The 21,271-nt window shown below is 42.0% G+C and overlaps 1 protein-coding gene across 2 annotated transcripts in view; it reads left to right on the top strand.

The window, feature by feature from the left end:
* The window catches only part of cfdp1 (craniofacial development protein 1), a 70,464-nt gene extending 50,714 nt beyond the window's left edge, over positions 1-19,750 (top strand). For both annotated transcript variants that reach the window (XM_039001213.1, XM_039001212.1), the window contains 2 exons: positions 14,127-14,285; positions 18,548-19,750. In XM_039001213.1, coding sequence (XP_038857141.1) covers positions 14,127-14,285; positions 18,548-18,641 — 253 coding nt within the window. In that variant the 3' untranslated portion in view covers positions 18,642-19,750. The remainder of the gene's footprint in view (positions 1-14,126; positions 14,286-18,547) is intronic.
* The last annotated feature ends 1,521 nt before the right edge of the window (positions 19,751-21,271 follow it).

The raw sequence follows: 21,271 nt of genomic DNA, 5'->3' as shown, positions 1-21,271 counted from the left end.
TGTTTTAGAGGACGCACGGCTCTCGACCTTCGCCTCTCCCGAGTCCGTATGGGAGTTGCAGCGATGGGACAAGACTGTAACTACCAATTGGATACCATGAAATTGGGGAGAAAAAGGGTTAAAAGTTTTTATTTATTTTTTTATTTAAAAATATATAATTCAGGAATGCTAATTGTATCTGTTAGTAACTACAGAATCGATTTCAGATCAATCTGAGATGATGGGTGGCGAAATCCTCTTTCTTGTGCTTTTTGAGGTGGAACAACCCCAGAGAGAGACCTGTGGTGGTGTACCAGGTGTGTGACTGGTCAGGTTGTGTGTGTGTCATCGCACCTAAGTGAAGGACCAGTCATGATGTTATGTTTCAGCAAGGCTATCAGATGTGCCTCTCCACCATAGGTTATGTCTGAGTTTTACACATTGCTATGTTTGTAATGAGAGGGTAACATGGGAACAGTTTAGCTTTGTACGAACCGTCCTGATCTCGTAAGCTTAAATTCTGTTTCACTATCCGCGTAGCAAAAGAGAATGTAAGCTCGTGAGATCAGGATGGTTGGTACAAGGTTAGGAACTGGTGGCAGCAGTGTAAAAGGCTTTTTATCTCCACAGCCCCTCCACCCTAACCTAGAGCTTTCACTCACTCAGGGCTGGGGAGGGCAGGGGAGGGCAGGGCAGAGAGAGAGAGAGACTACAGCAATAGAACAAAAAGATATACAAGAAAAATTACAAATCCTTGAATTAGCAGTCAAAGACTATCAGAATCCTGTGGATACCCCAATTACAGAAGAATAATTATTGGAAAAACTATGCACTCTCCAACCCAAAAAGGCCTGTGGTGCTGATGGTATTTTAAATGAAATGATCAAATATACAGACCACAAATTCAAATTGGCTATACTCAAACTCTTCAACATTATCCTCACTGCAGGTATTTTCCCCGATATTTGGAACCAGGGATTGATCACACCAATCTATAAAAATGGAGACAAATTTGACACAAATAATTACAGAGGAATTTGCGTTAACAGCAACTTGGGGGAAATTCTCTGCAGTATTATAAATAGCAGACTACATCATTTCCTTGACGAACACAACGTCCTGAGCAGAAGCCAGATTGGATTTCTAAAAAATTATCGTACAACAGACCACATTTACACCCTCCACACTCTAATTGATAAACAAGTTAACCAAAACAAAAGCAAAATCTACTCGTGTTTTGTAGATTTCAAGAAAGCATTTGATTCAATTTGGCACGAAGGTCTTTTTTTTATAAACTAATAGAAAGTGGTATTGGAGGGAAAACATATGATGTTATTAAATCAATGTACACTAAAAACAAATGTGCGGTTAAAATTGGCCATAAGCAAACAGACTTCTTCTCTCAGGGGCGGGGAGTGAAACAGGGCTGCCCAATAAGTCCAACACTATTTAACATCTACATTAATGAATTGGCAAAAACATTAGAAGAATCAGCAGCACCTGGTATCACCCTACACAACACTGAAATCAAGTGTCTGCTGTACGCAGATGACCTGGTGCTGCTGTCTCCCACTAAAGAGGGGTTACAGCAGCACCTAGATCGTCTTCACAGGTTCTATCAGACCTGGGCTCTGTCCGTTAACCTAAAATAAACAAATATAATGATATTCCAAAAAAGGTCCGGAAATAAGGATGACAAATATAAATTCTATTTGGACACAGTTCTATTAGAACACACCAAAAACGACACATATCTCGGACTAAATATCAGCAACACAGGTAGCTTTCACATGGCTGTGTATGAGCTGAGAGACAAAGCAAGAAGAGCATTCTATGCCATTAAAAGGAACATCGAAATTCCAATTAGAATCTGGCTCAAAATGTTTCAATCAGTTATAGAACCAATTGCTCTATATGGCAGTGAAGTATGGGGTCCACTCTCTAATAATGAATTTACCAAATGGGACAAACATCCAATTGAAATACTGCATGCAGAGTTTTGCAAGACTGTATTGCAAGTACAAAGAAAAACTCCAAATAACGCATGTAGGGCAGAATTGGGCCAATACCCCCTCCTCATTCGAATAGAAAAAAGAGCCATCAAATTTTACAACCATCTAAAAACAAGTGACCCCAAAACATTCCATCACACAGCTCTACAATGTCAAGAGATGAAACAAGAGAAGAGTCCCCTCAGCCAGCTGGTTCTGAGGCTCAGTTCACCAACCCAAACCAACCCCATAGAGCCTCAGGACAGCCCTCAGAAATTCTGGCCCAACCAAATCATCACAAAAGAAAAATATATCACCTATTGGAAAGACACCACAAAAAATCAAAGTAAACTTCAATGCTATTTGGCTCTAAACAGACAGTACATGGTGGCGGACAATCTGACCACTGTGACTAATAGAAAACTGAGGAAAACATTGACTAGGTACAGACTCAGGGAGCACAGTTTGACTATAGAGACCGGTCGTCACAGACAAACCTGGCTGCCCAGAGAGGACAGGCTGTGCTCACTCTGCTCCAGGGGAGAGGTAGAGACAGAGCTGCATTTCCTATTACACTGTGACAAATACTCAGACCTAAGAGAATATTTCTTTCCTAAAATTATAATTCAATACAAAGAATTTGAAACTATAAAATCAAATATTTATTGGGTGAAAAGTCCAAATGTGCAGTTTTGGCAGCCAAATATGTGTCCTCCTGCCACAACCGGACAGCCAGTGAAAAGTGCAAAGTAATGTTGATAATATTTCCCATCTTGTTTTGTTTTTTCTTTCATACCAGGTCATGTGTCTTCTCAGTCATGTTGACACTGGTCTACTACCATTGCTTTAATGTATTGTTGTTCTGATTAATATTGTTGTTAATGGTAATCCCATGTCCACTACTACTATTATTATTGCTGTTGGTCCCACCATTTATGTATAAATATATATATTTATTTTATTTTTAAATATGTATACTTTGAGAGAGAGAGAGAGAGTCTTGCGCCACAGAGAGGGACTGTACTGTGGGGCTCGAGGTACTGCTACTGCTTTTTTTTGCTCAATAGTTGGATTGTATGGGCTTGTTTTATTTTAGTCAGGATGGGTAGCCAATTGGCCTCCTTTTAAAGGTCTCTATTCAAACTGTCAAGCCTGCGTTTGAATAAAGCCTTTAGCAAATACGATTAAACGTACTCTATTGTCACTCTCTGGTGCCCAAACACACTCATAATCACATAATGCATAGCCTATCACTGGACACTAGCTAATGGTTTGCTTTTGTTATACATTTATTATGATTGGATTATATTGGACCATTGTGATGCATAACAGAACTGCTCTTTCCTCTGACTTGCTCCCCTGGATTTGCCCCAAACATAACGCTTTGTATTCAGGACATTTAAGTTTAATTTAAGTTTAATTATTTGCCAAATTTTTGGCAGTTTTACTTTAGTTTTACTTTAGCCTTAATGCAAACAGGGTGCATCTTTTGTCATATTTTTATTATGTACAGGCTTCCTACTTTTCAATTTTTTTTATTTTTTTTTTAGGGGTGGTTCAGCTTAATATTGCGGAAAGAATGTTGCTTCCAATGTAATCGTCTGCATCATTTCCATTCCCCCATATTTTTTGGGGTAAATATATATATCCATACACGTATGCATACATATACACATATATACATACACATACCTATATAGACATACATACTTTTTTAAAGAATATGCCTTTATTATTATTCCCCGCAAACCCTACCACCGATCCCCCAATTGGAGTAAACTGATAAACATTTCTGTTTTTACCTTCAATTTATACATCTTATACACATTTTACAGACACAGTCTACTTTATAATAGTTCTCTCTTGTTTGTTCTTAGTCCTTCCTCTATTTCTGTTGTCCATCCAGTTTGATTTCCACTTGTAACTGTGCTATTTCACAAAAACTCCGCCCTATACACATTTCACAGATCCCGTATGCCCTACATTGTTTATCTTGTTATTAGTTCCACCCTTCAGCTCCACTCAACCCTTCCCATCTATCTTCCAACATCATCCATTTCGGATTTTTATTTGCCATATATTTTTCAACTGTGCTGTGATGCTTCACAAAAGATTTGAATCTTCCTATTCTCATAGCTTCCACGGATTGTAAATTAAAAATAAACAGTTTTGCTAAAATAATTATTATATTATTGATTGATTGACTATGGCTTTTCAAATCCCCCAGTATTGCTATCTGTAGCGTTAGTTCTACGCAAATGTTGCAATTCTTCAGCCATTCCTGGACCTGTGACCAAAAACGAGCTACATACGGACAATACCAAAATAAATGATCTAGTGACTCTGCCTCCTCACAGCAGAATCTGCAGAGCTGGGAAGATTGTATCCCCCATATATATAACATTCTATTAGTTGCAAGAATTTTGTACAGTAATTTAAATTGAAAAATTCGAAGTTTTGAATCCGGCGTTGTTTTGCGTATCAATTCATAAACCATGTGCCATGGAATGGGTACATCAAAAATCTCTTCCCAACTATTTTGCAATTTATATGGCACAGCTGTCAGTTTTTTGGTCCTTAAATTAAATTGGTATATGTTTTTATTTATCACACTTTTCTTTAACCATTTATGTTCTTTAATATAGGGCCGACATACAAGTTCCTTACTTTTTTCCCCTTCTACTTGCCTCTTCCATTTTTGTGGTAATGCTGCAATTAATTGGTTGTAATTTTGGGTAGAGCAGACATTTCCATATGTCTGTGTTAGCTGCATGTGTGACATTACTCCACCAGTCCTATTTATGATATCATTCACAAAAATTATACCTTTTTTAAACATTTCTTCGATAAATACAGTTTTTTTATCAATTACTATATTTGAATTTAACCACAATATTTGTTGTACTATTTGTTCCGTCCTTTCAGGTGGATTAAACTGAAATTGCAACCAACTTTCTAAGGCTTGTTTAAAAAATAAAGATATTTTGGAGATTATTTCCTTTTCAAACAACCGAAAGTGAGCAGGTGTAATCTGAATAAAGGGAAAAAGGCCCTTCTTGAACATAGGATGAGACATTCTTATCAATTTACTAGAGAACCAGTTTGGATTTAAGTATAACTTTTGTATGACTGATGCCTTTAGTGAGAGGTCTAACGCTTTAATATTTAATAATTTCTGCCCTCCGAATTCATATTCGTTATATAAATAGGCCCTTTTAATTTTATCTGGCTTGCCGTTCCAAATAAAATGGAATATTTTTTGTTCATATAATTTAAAAAGCAGGTCACTAGGTGTAGGCAAAACCATAAGCAAATAGGTAAACTGTGATATGATTAAAGAGTTAATCAGGGTGATTTTCCCACAAATAGACAGGTATTTTCCTTTCCATGGTAGCAAGATCTTATCTATTTTTGCTAACTTTCTATAAAAATTTATTGGAGTGAGATCATTTCTTTCTTTTGGGATTTGTATACCGAGTATGTCCACATCTCCGTCAGACCATTTAATTGGTAAACTACATGGCAATGTAAAATGTGTATTTTTTAGTGATCCAATACGTAATATGGTACATTTATCATAATTTGGTTTTAATCCAGAGAGGATAGCAAATGTATCTAGATCCTCTAAGAGGCCGTGGAGAGACTCTAGTTGTGGTTTTAAAAGAAAACATGAATCATCAGCGTACAATGACACCTTAGTTTTTAGGCCCTGGATTTCTAATCCCTTAATATTAATGTTTGATCTAATTTTTTTTTAAGATTCCCCAAAATTGAAATATTCTAGGCATTTATATATAAACTCCAGTCGTACTTTATCAAAAGCCTTTTCAAAATCAGCTATGAAAACCAGGCCTGGTGTCCCCGATATTTCATAGTGTTCTATTGTTTCCAGTACTTGCCTTATATTATCTCCAATGTATCGTCCATGTAAAAAACCTGTCTGATTAGGATGAATAATATCTGACAAAACTTTTTTTATTCTATGCGCCAAGCATTTTGCTAGGATTTTTGCATCACAACACTGAAGTGTAAGAGGTCTCCAATTTTTTAAATGGACTGGATCTTTATATATACCACTTGGGTCCTGTTTCAGTAATAATGATATCACACCTTCTTGTTGCGTGTCTGATAATCTATCATTTATATAGGAGTGGTTAAAACAAGCTAATAATGGTCCTTTGAGTATATCAAAAAAAATATTGTATACTTCCACTGGTATGCCATCCAGCCCTGGAGTTTTCCCATCCTTAAAGGCCCCAATTGCGTCAAGTAGTTCCTCCTCTGTAATTAGGCCTTCACATGAGTCTTTCTGTACAGATGTTAATTTTACATTATTATTAGGGAAAAATCCATACAATTAGTTTCAGTTAGTGGAGATGGAGGAGCCTGAAACGAAAACATATTCTTAAAGTACTTTACTTCCTCTTTCAAAATATCATTTGGTGAATCATGCGTGACTCCATCATTTGTAACAAGTTTTAATACGTTTTTTTTGGTAGCATTTCTATATTGAAGATTGAAAAAGAATTTGGTGCATTTTTCCCCATATTCCATCCAGTTCGCTTTATTTTTATAATATATTACACTGGATCTTTCTTGAATAAGTTCCTCCATTTCTTTTTGTTTTTCCTCTAACTTATTCTGTGCCTCTATGGTACCGTTTTTATTGTTATCTAACTGTACTGTTAGTCCTTCAATTTCCTTTGTTAATATGGACTCTTTTGATCTAAATTGCTTTTGTTTTATAGATGAGTACTGAATTGGATGGCCTCTAAAGGCACACTTAAAAGTGTCCCATACAATATGGGGATCTGCTGTACCTATGTTATGTCTAAAAAAGTCAGTTATAAATTCTTCTGTCGTAGTTCTAAACAATTTATCATCTAGTAGGCTTTGATTAAATTTCCAATATCCTCGCCCACGTGGAAATTCTGTAAGAGTAATATATATGCCAATTATGTGATGGTCTGACCGCATTCTGTCCCCTATCAAACACTTTTTAACTTTTGGTGCCAGAGAGAATGATATAAGAAAGTAGTCAAGGCGACTAGCTTGATTAAGCCTCCGCCATGTATATCTCACTAGGTCAGGGTATTTAAGTCTCCATATATCCACTAATTCCAATATATCCATGACATTCCTGATTTCCTTAAGTGCCTGAGGGTGATAGTTTGTAGTGTGATTTCCTTTCCGGTCCATAGAGGTATTTAAGACCGTATTAAAATCTCCCACTATAATAATAGATTCTAGTGTTGCTTGTAGAGTTGATACATTCTTATATATATTGTCAAAGAAGCTTGGATCATCATTATTCGGACCGTATAGGTTAATAAGCCATATCTGTTTATTGTCCAATAACATATTTAAAATAATCCATCTACCTTGAGGATCTGTTTGGACAAGTTGCACATTTGGATCAAAATTACTGTTAATTAAAACCATCACCCCTTTTGAATTTCTTTGCCCATGGGAGAAATATATTTCGCCCCCCAGTTCTTTTTCCACAAAACTTCATCTAAAACTGTTGAATGGGTTTCCTGTAAACAATAGATATTATAATCCTTCTCTTTTAGCCAGGTAAATACTGATCGTCTTTTCTTATTGTCTGCTAAGCCATTACAATTGTAACTGGCTATACTTATTTCACCACTTACCACAATGAGACACACCTTTCAATTATTTTTATCAAAATATATGTTTGTAAACGTCCTATTAAAAAGTAACATAATGATTGAGTGTCTATATAGTTGTACCATGATATTTGCATTGCTACTAAGTAAACCTCCAATTGGTCCCTACTATTCCACCCACTAAAAGCCCTCATCTCGAGTTGGGTTGTCATCCCAATGCCCGGCAGACCACCCTCGACCCCCTGTATCCCATAGCCCTGGACCGACTGGGATCCATCCTTTGAAAAGAGCACACAGTGCCATTTACCGAATTGAAGTAGATCCATTGCCAAATGCATTTCCATCGCCCTCACCTCGATTTGTATTATATATTGCTGTGGATCATCCTCTATAGTCCCTAACATCTTTTACTTCTTTCTTCGCAACAGTTGTGGGATACACACATACACCCACACACATTCAGCCCTTACCCCCACACAACCATAAGCTCACTTTCTCAACAATTGCACCATCCCAGAGCCCAACTCAAGATAGGTCATGATTTACAAATGTACAAAGGCTTCCTACTTTTCACTCTGTCATTTAGGTTAGGATTGTGGAGTAACTACACTATATATACAAAAGTATGTGGACACCACTTCAAATTAGTGGATTCGGCTATTTCAGCCACACCCATTGCTGACAGGTATATAAAATCGAGCACACAGTCATGCAATCTTCATAGACAAACATGGGCAGTAGAATGGCCTTTCTGAAGAGCTCAGTGACTTTCAACGCAGCATCGTCATAGGATGCCCCCTTTCCAACAAGTCAGTTTGTCAAATTTCTGCCCTGTTAGAGCTGCCCCTGTCAACTGTAAGTGCTGTTATTGTGAAGTGGCAACGTCTAGGAGCAACAACGGCTCAGCCGGGAAATGGTAGGCCACACAAGCTCACAGAACAGGACCGCCGAGTGCTGAAGCAACGTCAGCTCAAGAACTGTTCATCAGGAGCCTCATGAAACGGGTTTCCATGGCCGAGCAGCCGCACACAAGCCTAAGATCACCATGCACACAAGCCTAAGATCACCATGCGCAATGCCAAGCGTCGGCTGGAGTGGTGTAAAGCTTGCCACCATTGGACTCTGGAGCAGTGGAAATGCGTTCTCTGGAGTGATGAATCACGCTTCAACATTTGGGAGTCCGACGGACTAATCTGGGTTTGACGGATGCCAGGAGAACGCTACCTGCCCCAATGCATAGTGCCAACTGTAAAGTTTAGTGAAGGAGGAATAATGGTCTGGGGCTGCTTTTCTTAGTTCCAGTGAAGGAAAATCTTAATGCTACAGCATACAATGACATTCTAGACGGTTCTGTGCTTTGTGCTAACAGTTTGGGGAAGGCCCTTTCCTGTTTTATCATGGCAATGCCCCCTTGCACAAAGCAAGGTCCAGATGGAAATGACTTGCCGTGTTCAGTGTGGAAGAACTTGACTGGCCTGCACAGAGTCCTGACCTTAACCCCATCGGACACCTTGGGATGAATTGGAACGCCGACTGCGGTCCTAATCGCCCAACATCAGTGCCCGACCTCACCAATGCTATTGTGGCTGAATAGAAGCAAGTTCCTGCAGTAATGTTCCAACATCTAGTAGAAAGCCTTCCCAGAAAAGTGGAGGCTGTTATAGCAGCAAAGTGGGGACCGACTCCATATTAATGCCCATGATTTTCGAATAAGATGTTTGACTAGCAGGTGTTCACATACTTTTGGTCATGTGTACATTTTGTTGCTCCGTCCTCAGTTTTCTCCTACCACAACCATTAAACTCTGGAACTGTTTTAAAGTCATCATTAGCCCCATGGTGAAATCCCTGAGCAGTTTTCTTCCTCTTTGACAATTGAGTTAGGAAGGACACCTTTATCTTTGTAGTGACTGGTTATATTGATACATCAGCCAAAATTGGGTTTAATAACTTCACCATGCCCAAAGGGATATTCAATGTCTGCTTTTTATTTTATTTGACCCATCTACCAATAAGTTCCCTTTTTTGCGAGCCATTAGAAAACCTCCCTGGTCTTTGTGGTTGAATCCGTGTTTGAAATTCACTGCTCGACTGAGGGACTTTACAGATAATATGTGTGGGGTACAGAGATGAGGTAGTCATTCAAAAATCATGTTAAACACTATTATTGCACACAGAGTGAGTCCATGCAACTTATGTGACTTTTTAAGCAAATTTCTACTCCTGAACTTATTTAGGCTTGCCATGACAAAGGAGTTGAATACTTATTGACTCAAGACATTTCAGATTTAATTTTTTTATTGATTTGTAAAAAATAAACATAATTCCACTTTGACATCATGCGGTATTGTGTGTAAGCCAGTGACACGGTCACACAAACAAATCTGAATGTAATACAGTTTTTAATTCAAGCTGTAACACAACAAAATGTGAAAAAGTCAAGTGGTGTGAATACTTTCTGAAGGCGCTGTACGTCCTTTTAGAAAGGCTCTCAGTATAGTCATACAGGTTTTGGATGTTGTACACATTAAATTGTGTCATTCCGAACTTTATCAGCAATGTTATATTCCATTTGGTTGGACTCTAGCCATGCTTCTCCATGTAGCCAGCGCATGCACACACAGAGTCCAACCAATTGGAATATAATGTTGCCGATTTTAAAGTGAAATTCCTCCATGTTTATACCCTGATATATCTTGGTCAGACAGACCTCACAGTACATATAAGACAGACGGGACAGAGACGGGGCACTAACGGGACAGAGAAGGGAAGGTTGAGGTCCACAGAGAAAAGGATTTGACCTGGTCTGTAGTGTAACAGAGCATAGCAGCCGTTCGACTAACTAACTATCAGAACCCATTGTTGACAGTACATCAAGAATCCATCTTAGTGGTCCATTTGTTTGTTATTATGGGTAAAGCTTGGGGTCAGTCCCACTTTGGCAGCCCTCCCTGTGAAGGGGACACATTCCTTGTGCAGCACAATGTAATGTGGTGGGGAGGCCGGGGTGAGGAATGTATTTCCTTTTGAGGCAACAGTAGAAGAATAGAGAGCGGGTTTGTTGTAAGGAGCCTTTATGACAGCTGTTTCATGACAGAGAGAGAGGTCTTCAGTGAGATGGCCATGACAGTCCTTCTGTCTGTTTGCAGGGGCTCTTAGCACCCCGCTCCTCCCTTCACCTTTTTTCTCTTCTCCTCCTTCCTCCACTAAGGTTGCAGAGGTGTGTGTGTGTGTGTGTGTGTGTGTGTGTGTGTGTGTGTGTGTGTGTGTGTGTGTGTGTGTGTGTGTGTGTGTGTGTGTGTGTGTGTGTGTGTGTGTGTGTGTGTGTGTGTGTGTGTGTGTGCGTCTGTCATCATGCCCATTTTGAATGTGTAGTGTATGTACTGTCTTCATTCTCTGTGTGTTATCCGTGGTCCGTGTGTGAGACCGCTATAGAGAGGAGCACTGGTCATGGGAGACACCAGTCTTCAAATAAACTGGACTGTGATTACTGCCGGCCTCCTATCAGCCAGACCACACGTGTGTGTGTATCCATGTATCCATTTGTGTATGTTCCTAGAACAGGTCGTGCAGCCTGGGCAGTGGGTTATCTCTCTGCTGGAGGGTTGTGCTGTAACCTTGTACATGCATTTAACATTCTCTCCAGGCTCATAGAGAGCTAAGTGCTGCAGCCTGGCACACTGCCCAGACCCTCCCCAGCCCACCACACAGGGACGGGGACAGGCTGGAATGACTATCAGTTGAGCCCTGATTGTCTATTTATCCCCTGTCACAGCAGTTTGGAGCCTGGATTACAGTCGTGTGTGTTTGTGAGCAGGTATACCTATTGCTGCACGGTTTACCCTGCCTCTTCACTAAGGAACTGCTTCACTGCTCTGTATCCCTCTGCCTTTCTCCCTCCTTCCCTTCACTCTCCATCCTTCTCCATAACTCTCTCCATCCCAAATGAGGCTCACAAACCTTGACACAATCACACAGATGTTGAAATCTCAACACTGGAGTAGTGTAGTGTATCTGACCTCTATTGACCTCTATGTGCTTTAGCAGTCTGCTGTAGAGGCTGAGGCTCAATTTGCTGCATCGAGGCTGGCTGCTTGCACATGACTGGGCAGCAGCAGCCCAGTGTTTATCAGAGGCCAATGATGCAGTGCAGTTATTGGGACACTGGCAGTGCCTGTCTTGGGAGCTGAGCCAGGATTGGATCGGAGCAAAAAGAAAAACAATATTAGATCTGTGACCTTAATTCATTTAGCTGTTTGTGTTGTTTAACTCCATGTAATTTTCCTCAACGTACACTGTGTTCTAAATGGATATTATTGTTTTTGTAGGTATAGAACGATGTGTGCATATGTAGGTGTGCGTGGTTCCGTCCATGTGTGCCAAGTACAAATGTAGGATCTTAATTTGATCACCTTTTTGTTGCTGCGAACACTAACACACAGTTAAATGAACAGTATTGCACTTTTCATATAGCTTACTATTGGCCAGCTAATAGCCTAACTACCTATCAAGCAACATTGCAGATTAATCCTGTTGCTGCAGGATTGTTTTGCTGTGACAATATAGGTCAAATTAAGATCTTACATCTGTATGTGTGTGAGCGCATGTGCATGAATGCACTTATGTGTGTCTACGTACATGTGCATGGCTGCATGCATGTGTAGGCTACTAGGCTGTTTGGATGTTTAGTCTGGCCAATGTTAGGCTGCTGTGGGAACAGTGCTCAGTGGACACAGCTGGCAGAAAGATGTCTGTAATCATGGGCTTATGTGACATGTTCAGTCAGCAGGTGTGTGTCTGTGTGTGGCAATATGTGTGTGTGAGTACATTACTAAGGGAGTGTGTATTGTGGAGGGGAGTTTGGGTGTGTTGCGTGTTGGTAGGATAAGACGTGTATGTGTGGCGTTCTGCTATTCTGGAGGAAATGGATCTGTTCCTGAAGGGAATCACAGCAAGACAGACAAACAAAACATTGTAGAAGAAAAGTCCAATTCCCCCTCGCGTTTCTGTTGCACGCCGTGCTCCTCTCTCTGAACGATGCTGACAGCGCCGACACAGATGGCAAATGCATTCTGTCAGGCAGACTTTAGCCTTGCTTCTCTTCAAATAATCCTTACCCTTTTTATGGAAAGAGAGAGAAGTATCTGCCTGTGTGTGGATTAGAGAGATTTCTCTTTTTCCTCTCATTCCTCCTTTTCTCTGTACCTGTAAATTCACCACCGCCCTTTAAATCGCAATATACTGACAATATTGGAGTGTGTGTTAGTGATACAGGCTTGTCGTTGGCCCTACCTCCAGCTGGATTGATTAGTATGTGTTTTCCAGTGTGTGTTGGTCCTCACGTTGCCTTGTCATCTTATAGCAGCCTGTTACGGTCGATTACATTACGAGCAGCTTGTTGCAACACACTTCCAATGAGCTGGAACTCTATATTAACAGGGTTGTTATCAACATGTTCAGAGCGGGAGGCTGTTCGTGTGTGTGTGTGTGTGTGTGTGTGTGTGTGTGTGTGTGTGTGTGTGTGTGTGTGTGTGTGTGTGTGTGTGTGTGTGTGTGTGTGTGTGTGTGTGTGTGTGTGTGTGTGTGTGTGTGTGTGGTGTGTGTGTGCGTGTGGAACGGTGTGGCCTGCCATGTCATCTTTTCTTGACCTTCGTTTCAGTGTCACTTCCCTTTCCTGGTGATCCACAAAAACCTTGAGATAGGAGACGCCCTTGTTAAACACACCCTGTCTTTACTGACACACACACACACACACACACACACACACACACACACACACACACACACACACACACACACACACACACACACACACACACACATACACACACACACACACACACACACATACACACACAGATGCACACACAGAGAGGAAAGCAATAATGAAACATTTTGAGTCTGTTCCTCTTGAAGGGACCTGTACTATGACTCACCTGAGTGTGAAAGTGCTAATTCTTGGACCCTTGACACCCTCTAGTCCCCCCCTCCAATGTCTGATGGCCCTCTTCCTCCCGCTAGGCTCCCTTATGGTGGAGAGAGAGCAGAGCCAGTCTAATGTCTTCAGCTATTTCTAAGCACACATCGTTTAACATTTCATTACTGCAGCCAAGCGAAACCTCAGTGTCAGGATGACTTTCTTCTGATTCAAAATGGACTGATGTCTTTGTTCAAACAGCTGCACAAAGAAACAAGCTGATGGGCTGAAATACTCTGCTAGAAGAATAACTGCAATTTTATTTTGTTAGGTTTTATAATCTGAAATCTATCCCTATTTCCTCCCTACTGCCCCAATTCCTTTTTTCTCATCTCTCTCTGCTCATTCACTCCCTTGCCCCATTATTCCATTATCTTCATTGTGAGCATTAGAGCTTGTGGTGATTTCATTTATTTCTCTCCCTTGAAACTTCCATCATCCCTTTTCTCTCCCATTTTCTGAACAAGAGGCTGGGCGAAAATTGCCAGCTTCATCAGCCCTGTGTCTGTATTCTCTGTCAGTGTGTAATGTCCATATGTGTCCTCCTCAGTGTGAAGAGGCCTGCAGGGATGGGTAGCATCCTGAACCGCCTCGGGGGGAAGAAACAGAAGATGAGCACGTTGGAGAAGTCCAAGATGGACTGGGACGCCTTCAAAGATGAGGAGGGCATCGGGGACGAGCTGGCCATCCACAACCGAGGCAAAGAAGGGTGAGTCTCTCTCTAATAGTACCAGCGAAGCCATATAGTGTTCTGCAACACCACTCCACCATAGAGAGGCAGGGAAACTGATAGATCAGTTAAAAAGTATTCTGCCTCTACCCACCAGCCTTATCCTGGTGGACTGGACCCATATCCTATCTACTACTAATCCTGAGCAACAGCACATCTTTGATACCAGTGGCCTCTATCTATCTACAGTAGTCACTAGCAGGTTGGACTCTGGATAGACAGAAAGATCATCTCTGATAGACAAGTCCTTTGTGATGATAGGCAGGTTGTTCCTGACTGAGCTCTGCAGCAGTCCAGCCTTATCCCCCTGCCTGACCTGTAGCTATGAAGCAGTCTGTCTGCATGCCTGCTCAGAATACCAGCAGCACCTGACACCCATGACTTCCACTGGCGTCCATCTCCCTTTCCTCTCCCAGCACAGGCAGGATTTCCCCTCTGCTGTCAGAGGCCCTGCAGTAGCATTATTCTTTCCAAAAGGTTACTGTTGAACAGATGAATCATTTAACAGCCCCCCCTCCATCTTTCTCTCCCCCTCTTATCTCCATCCTCATCTTTGTCTGACTGATGAGCCGTGCAGCCTGGCTGCTGGTCCCTTCTCCTCCTGCGTCACAGGAAAGCTAATGAGCAGAGATGGCAAAACACAGTCTAGAGCAGGTTGTAAATCTTTTTTTGGACACATTATTGAAACCACTCACATACACAGAAGCGTTTGCCCTATGTTCCTTTTGTACGCAGTGAGTGTTTGCTGTACATGTGAGTGTTTCAGGGCAGCCAACCACAGGACTATTGGTAGACACCTACTGTACACTAAAGTGGTACATATTCACTGCCCACCTTGGATATGAACAGATACACTCCATCCAGCCTATATAACATCCAGCCGTTATTCGGGAGTCCCATAGGGCGGCACACAATTGGCCCAGCGTCGTCCGGGTTTGGCATGGGTAGGCTGTCATTGTAAATAAGAATTTGTTCTTAACTGACTTGCCTAGTTAAATTTAAAAAAATACAAATAAAAACATGACCAAAAGTATGTGGGAGGTGGTTAAGGAAGGAATAATGGTCTGGGGCTGTTTTTCATGGTTTGGGCTAGGCCCCTTAGTTCCAGTGAAGGGAAATCTTAATGCAATGACATTCTAGACTATTCTGTGCTTCCAACTTTGTGGCAACAGTTTGGGGAAGGCCCTTTCCTGTTTCAGCATGACAATGCCCCCGTGCACAAAGTTAGGTCCATACAGAAATGGTTTGTTGAGATCGGTGTGGAAGAACGTGACTGGCTTGCACAGAGCCCTGACCTTAACTCTATCGAACACCTTTGGAATGAATTGGAACGCTGACTACGAGCCAGACATGGCCTAACATCAGTGCCCGACATTACTGACAGTGAGACCTGAGGGGAACTCTGGAGTGTTGCACTCAAAAGTCATGTGTGTAGACAACAACTACTCAGCACGCTATATGTCTTGTCTCATCTACCACTGTAAACTGAAGTAACCTTGAGGCGTTTGACACATTTAGGCCAAGTTCAAGTGTTCACCCATAGGAAGGTGACCTGCTTTGTGGAGAACATATGACGGAGAAATTGAAGATGCCAAATTATAACAAAGTGGTCATATGTAGATTGGGTGGGAAGAATGGGCGCAGAATCAGATGACCTAATTCTGTCAGATAGGCCAACGGGGAAGTCATGACATCATCAACAGGGTCTCCATATTTTGCTGAGTGGTGACTGTGAGGTGTCAGGTGATATACAGTGGGGTCTGAAATGATTGACATCGTTGATAAAGATGAGCAATAATGATTGTATAAAATAAATAATTCAAATACAGATCAATATTGTATGCAAAAAAAAAAAAGGGAAATTACACTGAGTGTAGAAAACATTCGGAACATGACATAGACTGACCAGGTGAAAGCTGTGATCCCTTATTGATGTCTACTGTTAAATCAACTTAAATTGGTGTAGGTGAAGGGGAGGAGACAGGTTAAAGAAGGATTTTTAAGCCTTGAGACATGGATTATGTATATGTGCCATTCAGAAGGTGAATTGGCGATACAAACCATTTAAGTGCCTTTGAACAGGGAATGGTAGTAGGTTCCAGGCTCACTGGTTTGAGTGTGTCAAGAACTTCAGCGCTGCTGTGTTTTTCACTCACATTAGTTTCCCGTGTGTATCAAGAATGGTCCACCACCTAAAGGACATCCAGCCATCTTAACACAACTGTGGGAAGCATTGGAGTCAACATGTGCCAGCATCCCTGTGGAACGCTTTCGACACCTTGTAGAGTCCATGCCCCGACGAATTGAGACTGTTCTGAGGGCAAAAGGAGGTGCAACTCAATATTAGGAAGGTGTTCCTAGTGTTTTGTACACTCAGTGTATATTATTTTATACTAATACAATTGTTCAGAGAAAGAGATTTATTTTAACAAGTAATACTTTTTTTCTCTTAAAAAGCTAGGGGTCAAAATGATTAAAGATTTTTATAAATAAAGTAGTCAAAAGTTTAGTATTTTGTCCCATATTCTTAGCACGCAAAGATTACATTAAGTTTGTCACACTACAAACTTGATGGATGCATTTGCAGTTCATTTTGGTTGTTTCAGATTATTTTGTGCCCAATAATAATGAATGGTAAATAATGTATTTTCACTTTATATAATAAATAAGAATATTATATGTTCCTAAACACTTCTACATTAATTTAATGTGGATGCTACCATGATTACGGATAATTATGAATGAATTGTTAATAATGATGAGTGAGAAAGTTACAGAGGGTCAAAGATCATACTTCCAAGACATGCTAACCTCTCACCATTACCAATAGCAGGGGAGGTTAGCATGTCTTGGGGGTATGATAATTACCCAGTCATTATAATTACCCAGCCTGCAACTGTCTCCATGGCTACCCAGCGCTCCTCAGTGTGAGGTGGGAGCTAGCTCTCTCATTTCTCCAATCCCATGTTTTTGTCTACACTAGAGCCAGGCACTTGGGGGGTTCATACTCCCCTGGGGATGCTAATCTAGCATGACATCATTGCCCGTTGCTAAGAGCAGCCCTAGTAACATTGGGATGATTAACTCCGTCACTGCCTGCTGAGAGTAGAGGAGGCTCATAACCATGCAGGCAGAGATGTCACACTACCCACCACTGTGTCTGTGTTACAGTATAAGATATGAGAGAGGAGACCGTCTCACTCTATATTCAGCCTCTCTAGACAGTGGTGAGATGAAGTAAAGACCGTAGTTTAGAAGGTTCAGAAATACAACCCGTCCGACAGCTAAATTGCTGCTTTCTCCGAGTACCTCAATTTCTCCTGTGTTTTTCCATCTCTTTGGGAGGGATGTGGTTGTGTGGAGGGAGTCAGTCTACAGGGTTCGGAGGCCAGGGGCCTGGGCAAGAGACTGCAGTAGGCGGTCCACTGGGCCACACTGGGAGGCCGCAGAGCTGTTCTCGGAGCTCCAGACAGCCCCATAGTCAGGCTACGCCCTGGGCCGGCTCTCCCACGGGGGTCACACACAGACTGGGGGGCCAGTGATGAGGCCTCCCTCTCTCTGATCTAGGGCCAGAGAACAACCAGTGGTGGGTGTGAGCCGTGAGGGAGCTGGCTTCTTCCTATCTCTGGGAACGGGTTTGGGTTTAGAGGATAACTGTGGGTACAGTGGTGTATTTCATTCAAACTGTCCCTTGTGTGTAGAGATATGGATCCTAGTGTGCTAGGCAGAGGCAGTGCTTAGAGAGAGAAGGAAAAGGAAAAAAATATGGGAAGAGCTACTTTCCTAGCTCCTGCTGGGTAAGAAGGGTTAAACAGCCATTGGGGACACCTACAGCCCCTCTGTCTTACCACCTAGGGATTCATTACACTCATCTTCATCACACAAATGCAGATTTAGTTATCAATACCTCAGCTATTCAAGTGTCAACTGTTCTAGTTGACTGTTGTAGTTGACACTTGAATAGCTGAGGTATTGATAACTAAATTTGCATTTGTGTGACGAAGATGCTTGTAATAAGCCAGAGAGTTGTCAATCAACTAATTTACTTGTGTGTGTGCACTTAGTGCTAACATGCTATCAGGTGTTCACTATAACAATGAGCCAGGACCTTGCGTAACATGCTTGTCCCAGAACGGCTGTTCTATAGGAGCAGTGTGTTTGCGTGCCTGCTTTGTAATATCTCCTGCTGGATGTTTATGTGTGTGTTAGTAATTCTATTTTCTGTGTTTGTTGGTTTTTAGATATGTGGAGAAAAAGAATTTCCTGCAGAGAGTTGACCACCGGCAGTTTGAGCAGGAAAAGAAAGTACGTCTCGGCAACATCATGAAGCGATGACAAGGAATAATGGAGGAGGTACACTAACAATTGTGACACATGCGCGCGCACCACTCTGAACATGCCTGCCCAGTTCCCTCCCATGATTTCTCTTCCCAGTACTTGGCCTCTGGACTGCCCATGTGTTTGGAATGGCCAACAGTACCTGCTACCTGCTGTTTTTGGACCTGCGTCAGACTTCACATTCCCAATCTACACACAGCGCTCTCATTACATCTCCATCTGTTCCTGGACCTGCGTGTGACCCGAATCACCTAGACTCAGACCCCTGACTGTGTCTTCCTACCTCTATGAGAGGTGTGGTGGCAGTGTTAACCTGCTTACCTCAGCACATGGCTGTGTGGGTTTTCCTGTACTAAACATTTGTCATCATCATCACCAGGATGAAGGGGAAAAAGGAAAGCATTCCAGGAGTGAGAAGAGGAGAATGAGCAGCACAGTCATGATTCCACACCCTGAACTCTGAATCAGTTGTTATTGGCATTGACTTGAAAGGGAGGAGGAGAGCGGGAAAGAGGAAGAATCCACACACTGCTCAGATATTTGTGCCATCCCTCTACACCTCCTGCAGTGATTCGGTTTGGTGTGCTGTTCATTGGAAGAGTTAAAGTTGATTGCATTTCACCTCCCTGTTGTGCGGACTGCGCTTCTCTGGATAAATTCCAGCTAATCTGAGGAGAAGATTTGTCTCACTCTCTGATGTACCTTAGTTATACCAATAACTATCACATTTTCTGACATGATGCACGATGAAAGATCTATGTTTTATCAACATGTCAGCTTAGCTGCTTCTTAAACCTGAGCTAAGAGGGGAGAGGATCACTGAGCGTTTCCTCAACGTGTGCTACTGTTCTCCCAACGTAATGACACGGCTCCTATTACAAGGTAATTTTATGGTTGTTCAGTAACAGACACTCACACAGACAGGCTAATTCAGGGACTTTATTTTTAGTTACAGGTTGTTAAATGAATGGGCTTCAAGTGTGTCTGAATAATAACGTCTCGTGTTATTATGTCAGAATTTGGACTTGTGTGATGTTGTTGTCCTGGTACTGTACTGTGTCAACTGTATAACATTGAATAAAGCACGCTATTTGGTTTGAAATGGTTGTTTTCGTACAGATGGTATTGTTTTGCTCATTTGTACCCCTGACCTCCCCAAGGCCTTATATTCCAGCCTTCCTCTTCCACCTTCTAAGGCTTTCCCTTCTCCAGACCACTGTCTCCAGAAACACTACAATTACACCATAACCTGTTCCTCCCTGCCCCCTCTTCCCCTAATGCAACTGTTGCCCTCTCCCTCAACCCCCTAAGTCCTACACCCCTAACCCCATCCCCCATGTCTCCCGTCTTACCCACTCTGCTATGCCTTAAATAAGGAGGTCAGAGGACTCCACCACTCACACAGTATCTCTCAACCTCATTTCCTCTATATCCAGGCCCCCTCCACTCACTACTTCTGTGTTTCATGCCTGAGTGGTTGGAGGGGAAAGGAGGAGAAGCCTGTGCATCCTTCATAAGAGGGGAATTGACTTGTTTACATTACATAGTTATAGGGATCCACCCTGCATCCCCATGGGTACTCACTCACTCAGTACATTTGTTTGTTCTAATTTTGCTTCATGTAACCGGACGAAAGCTTACTCTATATTTTATATAAGCCGGTTTAGATAAAGAGATCCTGTGTACTGTACTCTCCCTTCAGCAGGGATTCTCTCTGACACATGAAAAGCCTGCAGAGACATGCAGAAACACACTCACGTACAGTACACAAACAGTTGCATATTTGGATGGAGGTTATTCTGTCCTATAGGCTATATAGGCCGATGTAGGAGGCAGGCAGCAGGCTCCCCAGTGCGTATGTGCTTCCTGCATTACATTTCTGCTTCATCACTGGCACATTTCACATTGACGGGGCAGGTTGAGAGCTTCAAGTTCCTCGCTGTCCACATCCCTAAGGATCGATCATGGTCCACACACACAAACACAGTCATGAATAGGGCCTCTTCCCCCTCAGGAGGCTGAAAAGATTTGGCATGGGCCCTGAGATCCTCAAAAAGTTCTACTGCTGTACCATTGAGAGCATCTTGACTTGGTATGGCAACTTGGTATGGCATGGCCTCCAACCGCAAGGCGCTACAGAGGGTAGTGCGTACGGCCCAGAGGAAGGCCCTACAAATTGTAAAAGACTACAGCCACCCAAATCATAGACTGTTCTCTCTGCTACCGTACGGCAAGTGGTACCGATGCCAAGCATTTCGATACACACGCAATAACATCTGCTAAACACGTGTATGTGACCATTAAGATTTGATTTGATTTTGTTGCAAGTCTGGAACCAAGAGGACCCTGAGCAGCTTCTACCCACAAGCCATAAGACTGCTAAATAGTTAGCAAAATATAAACGCAACATGCAACAATTTCAACGACTTTACTGAGTTACAGTTTATATAAGGAAACCAGTCAATTGAAATAAATTCATTACGACCTAATCTATGGAGTTCACATGACTGGGCAGGGGTGCAGCTATGGGTGGGCCTCGGAGGGCATAGGTCCACCCACTTGGGAGCAAGTGGAATTATCAGAATTATTTTCCCCCCACAAAAGTGCTTAATTACAGACAGAAATAC

The sequence above is a fragment of the Salvelinus namaycush genome, chromosome 9 (assembly GCF_016432855.1).
Source record: "Salvelinus namaycush isolate Seneca chromosome 9, SaNama_1.0, whole genome shotgun sequence".
Taxonomy (NCBI): domain Eukaryota; kingdom Metazoa; phylum Chordata; class Actinopteri; order Salmoniformes; family Salmonidae; genus Salvelinus; species Salvelinus namaycush.
This window is presented reverse-complemented; position numbering and strand designations above follow the sequence as displayed.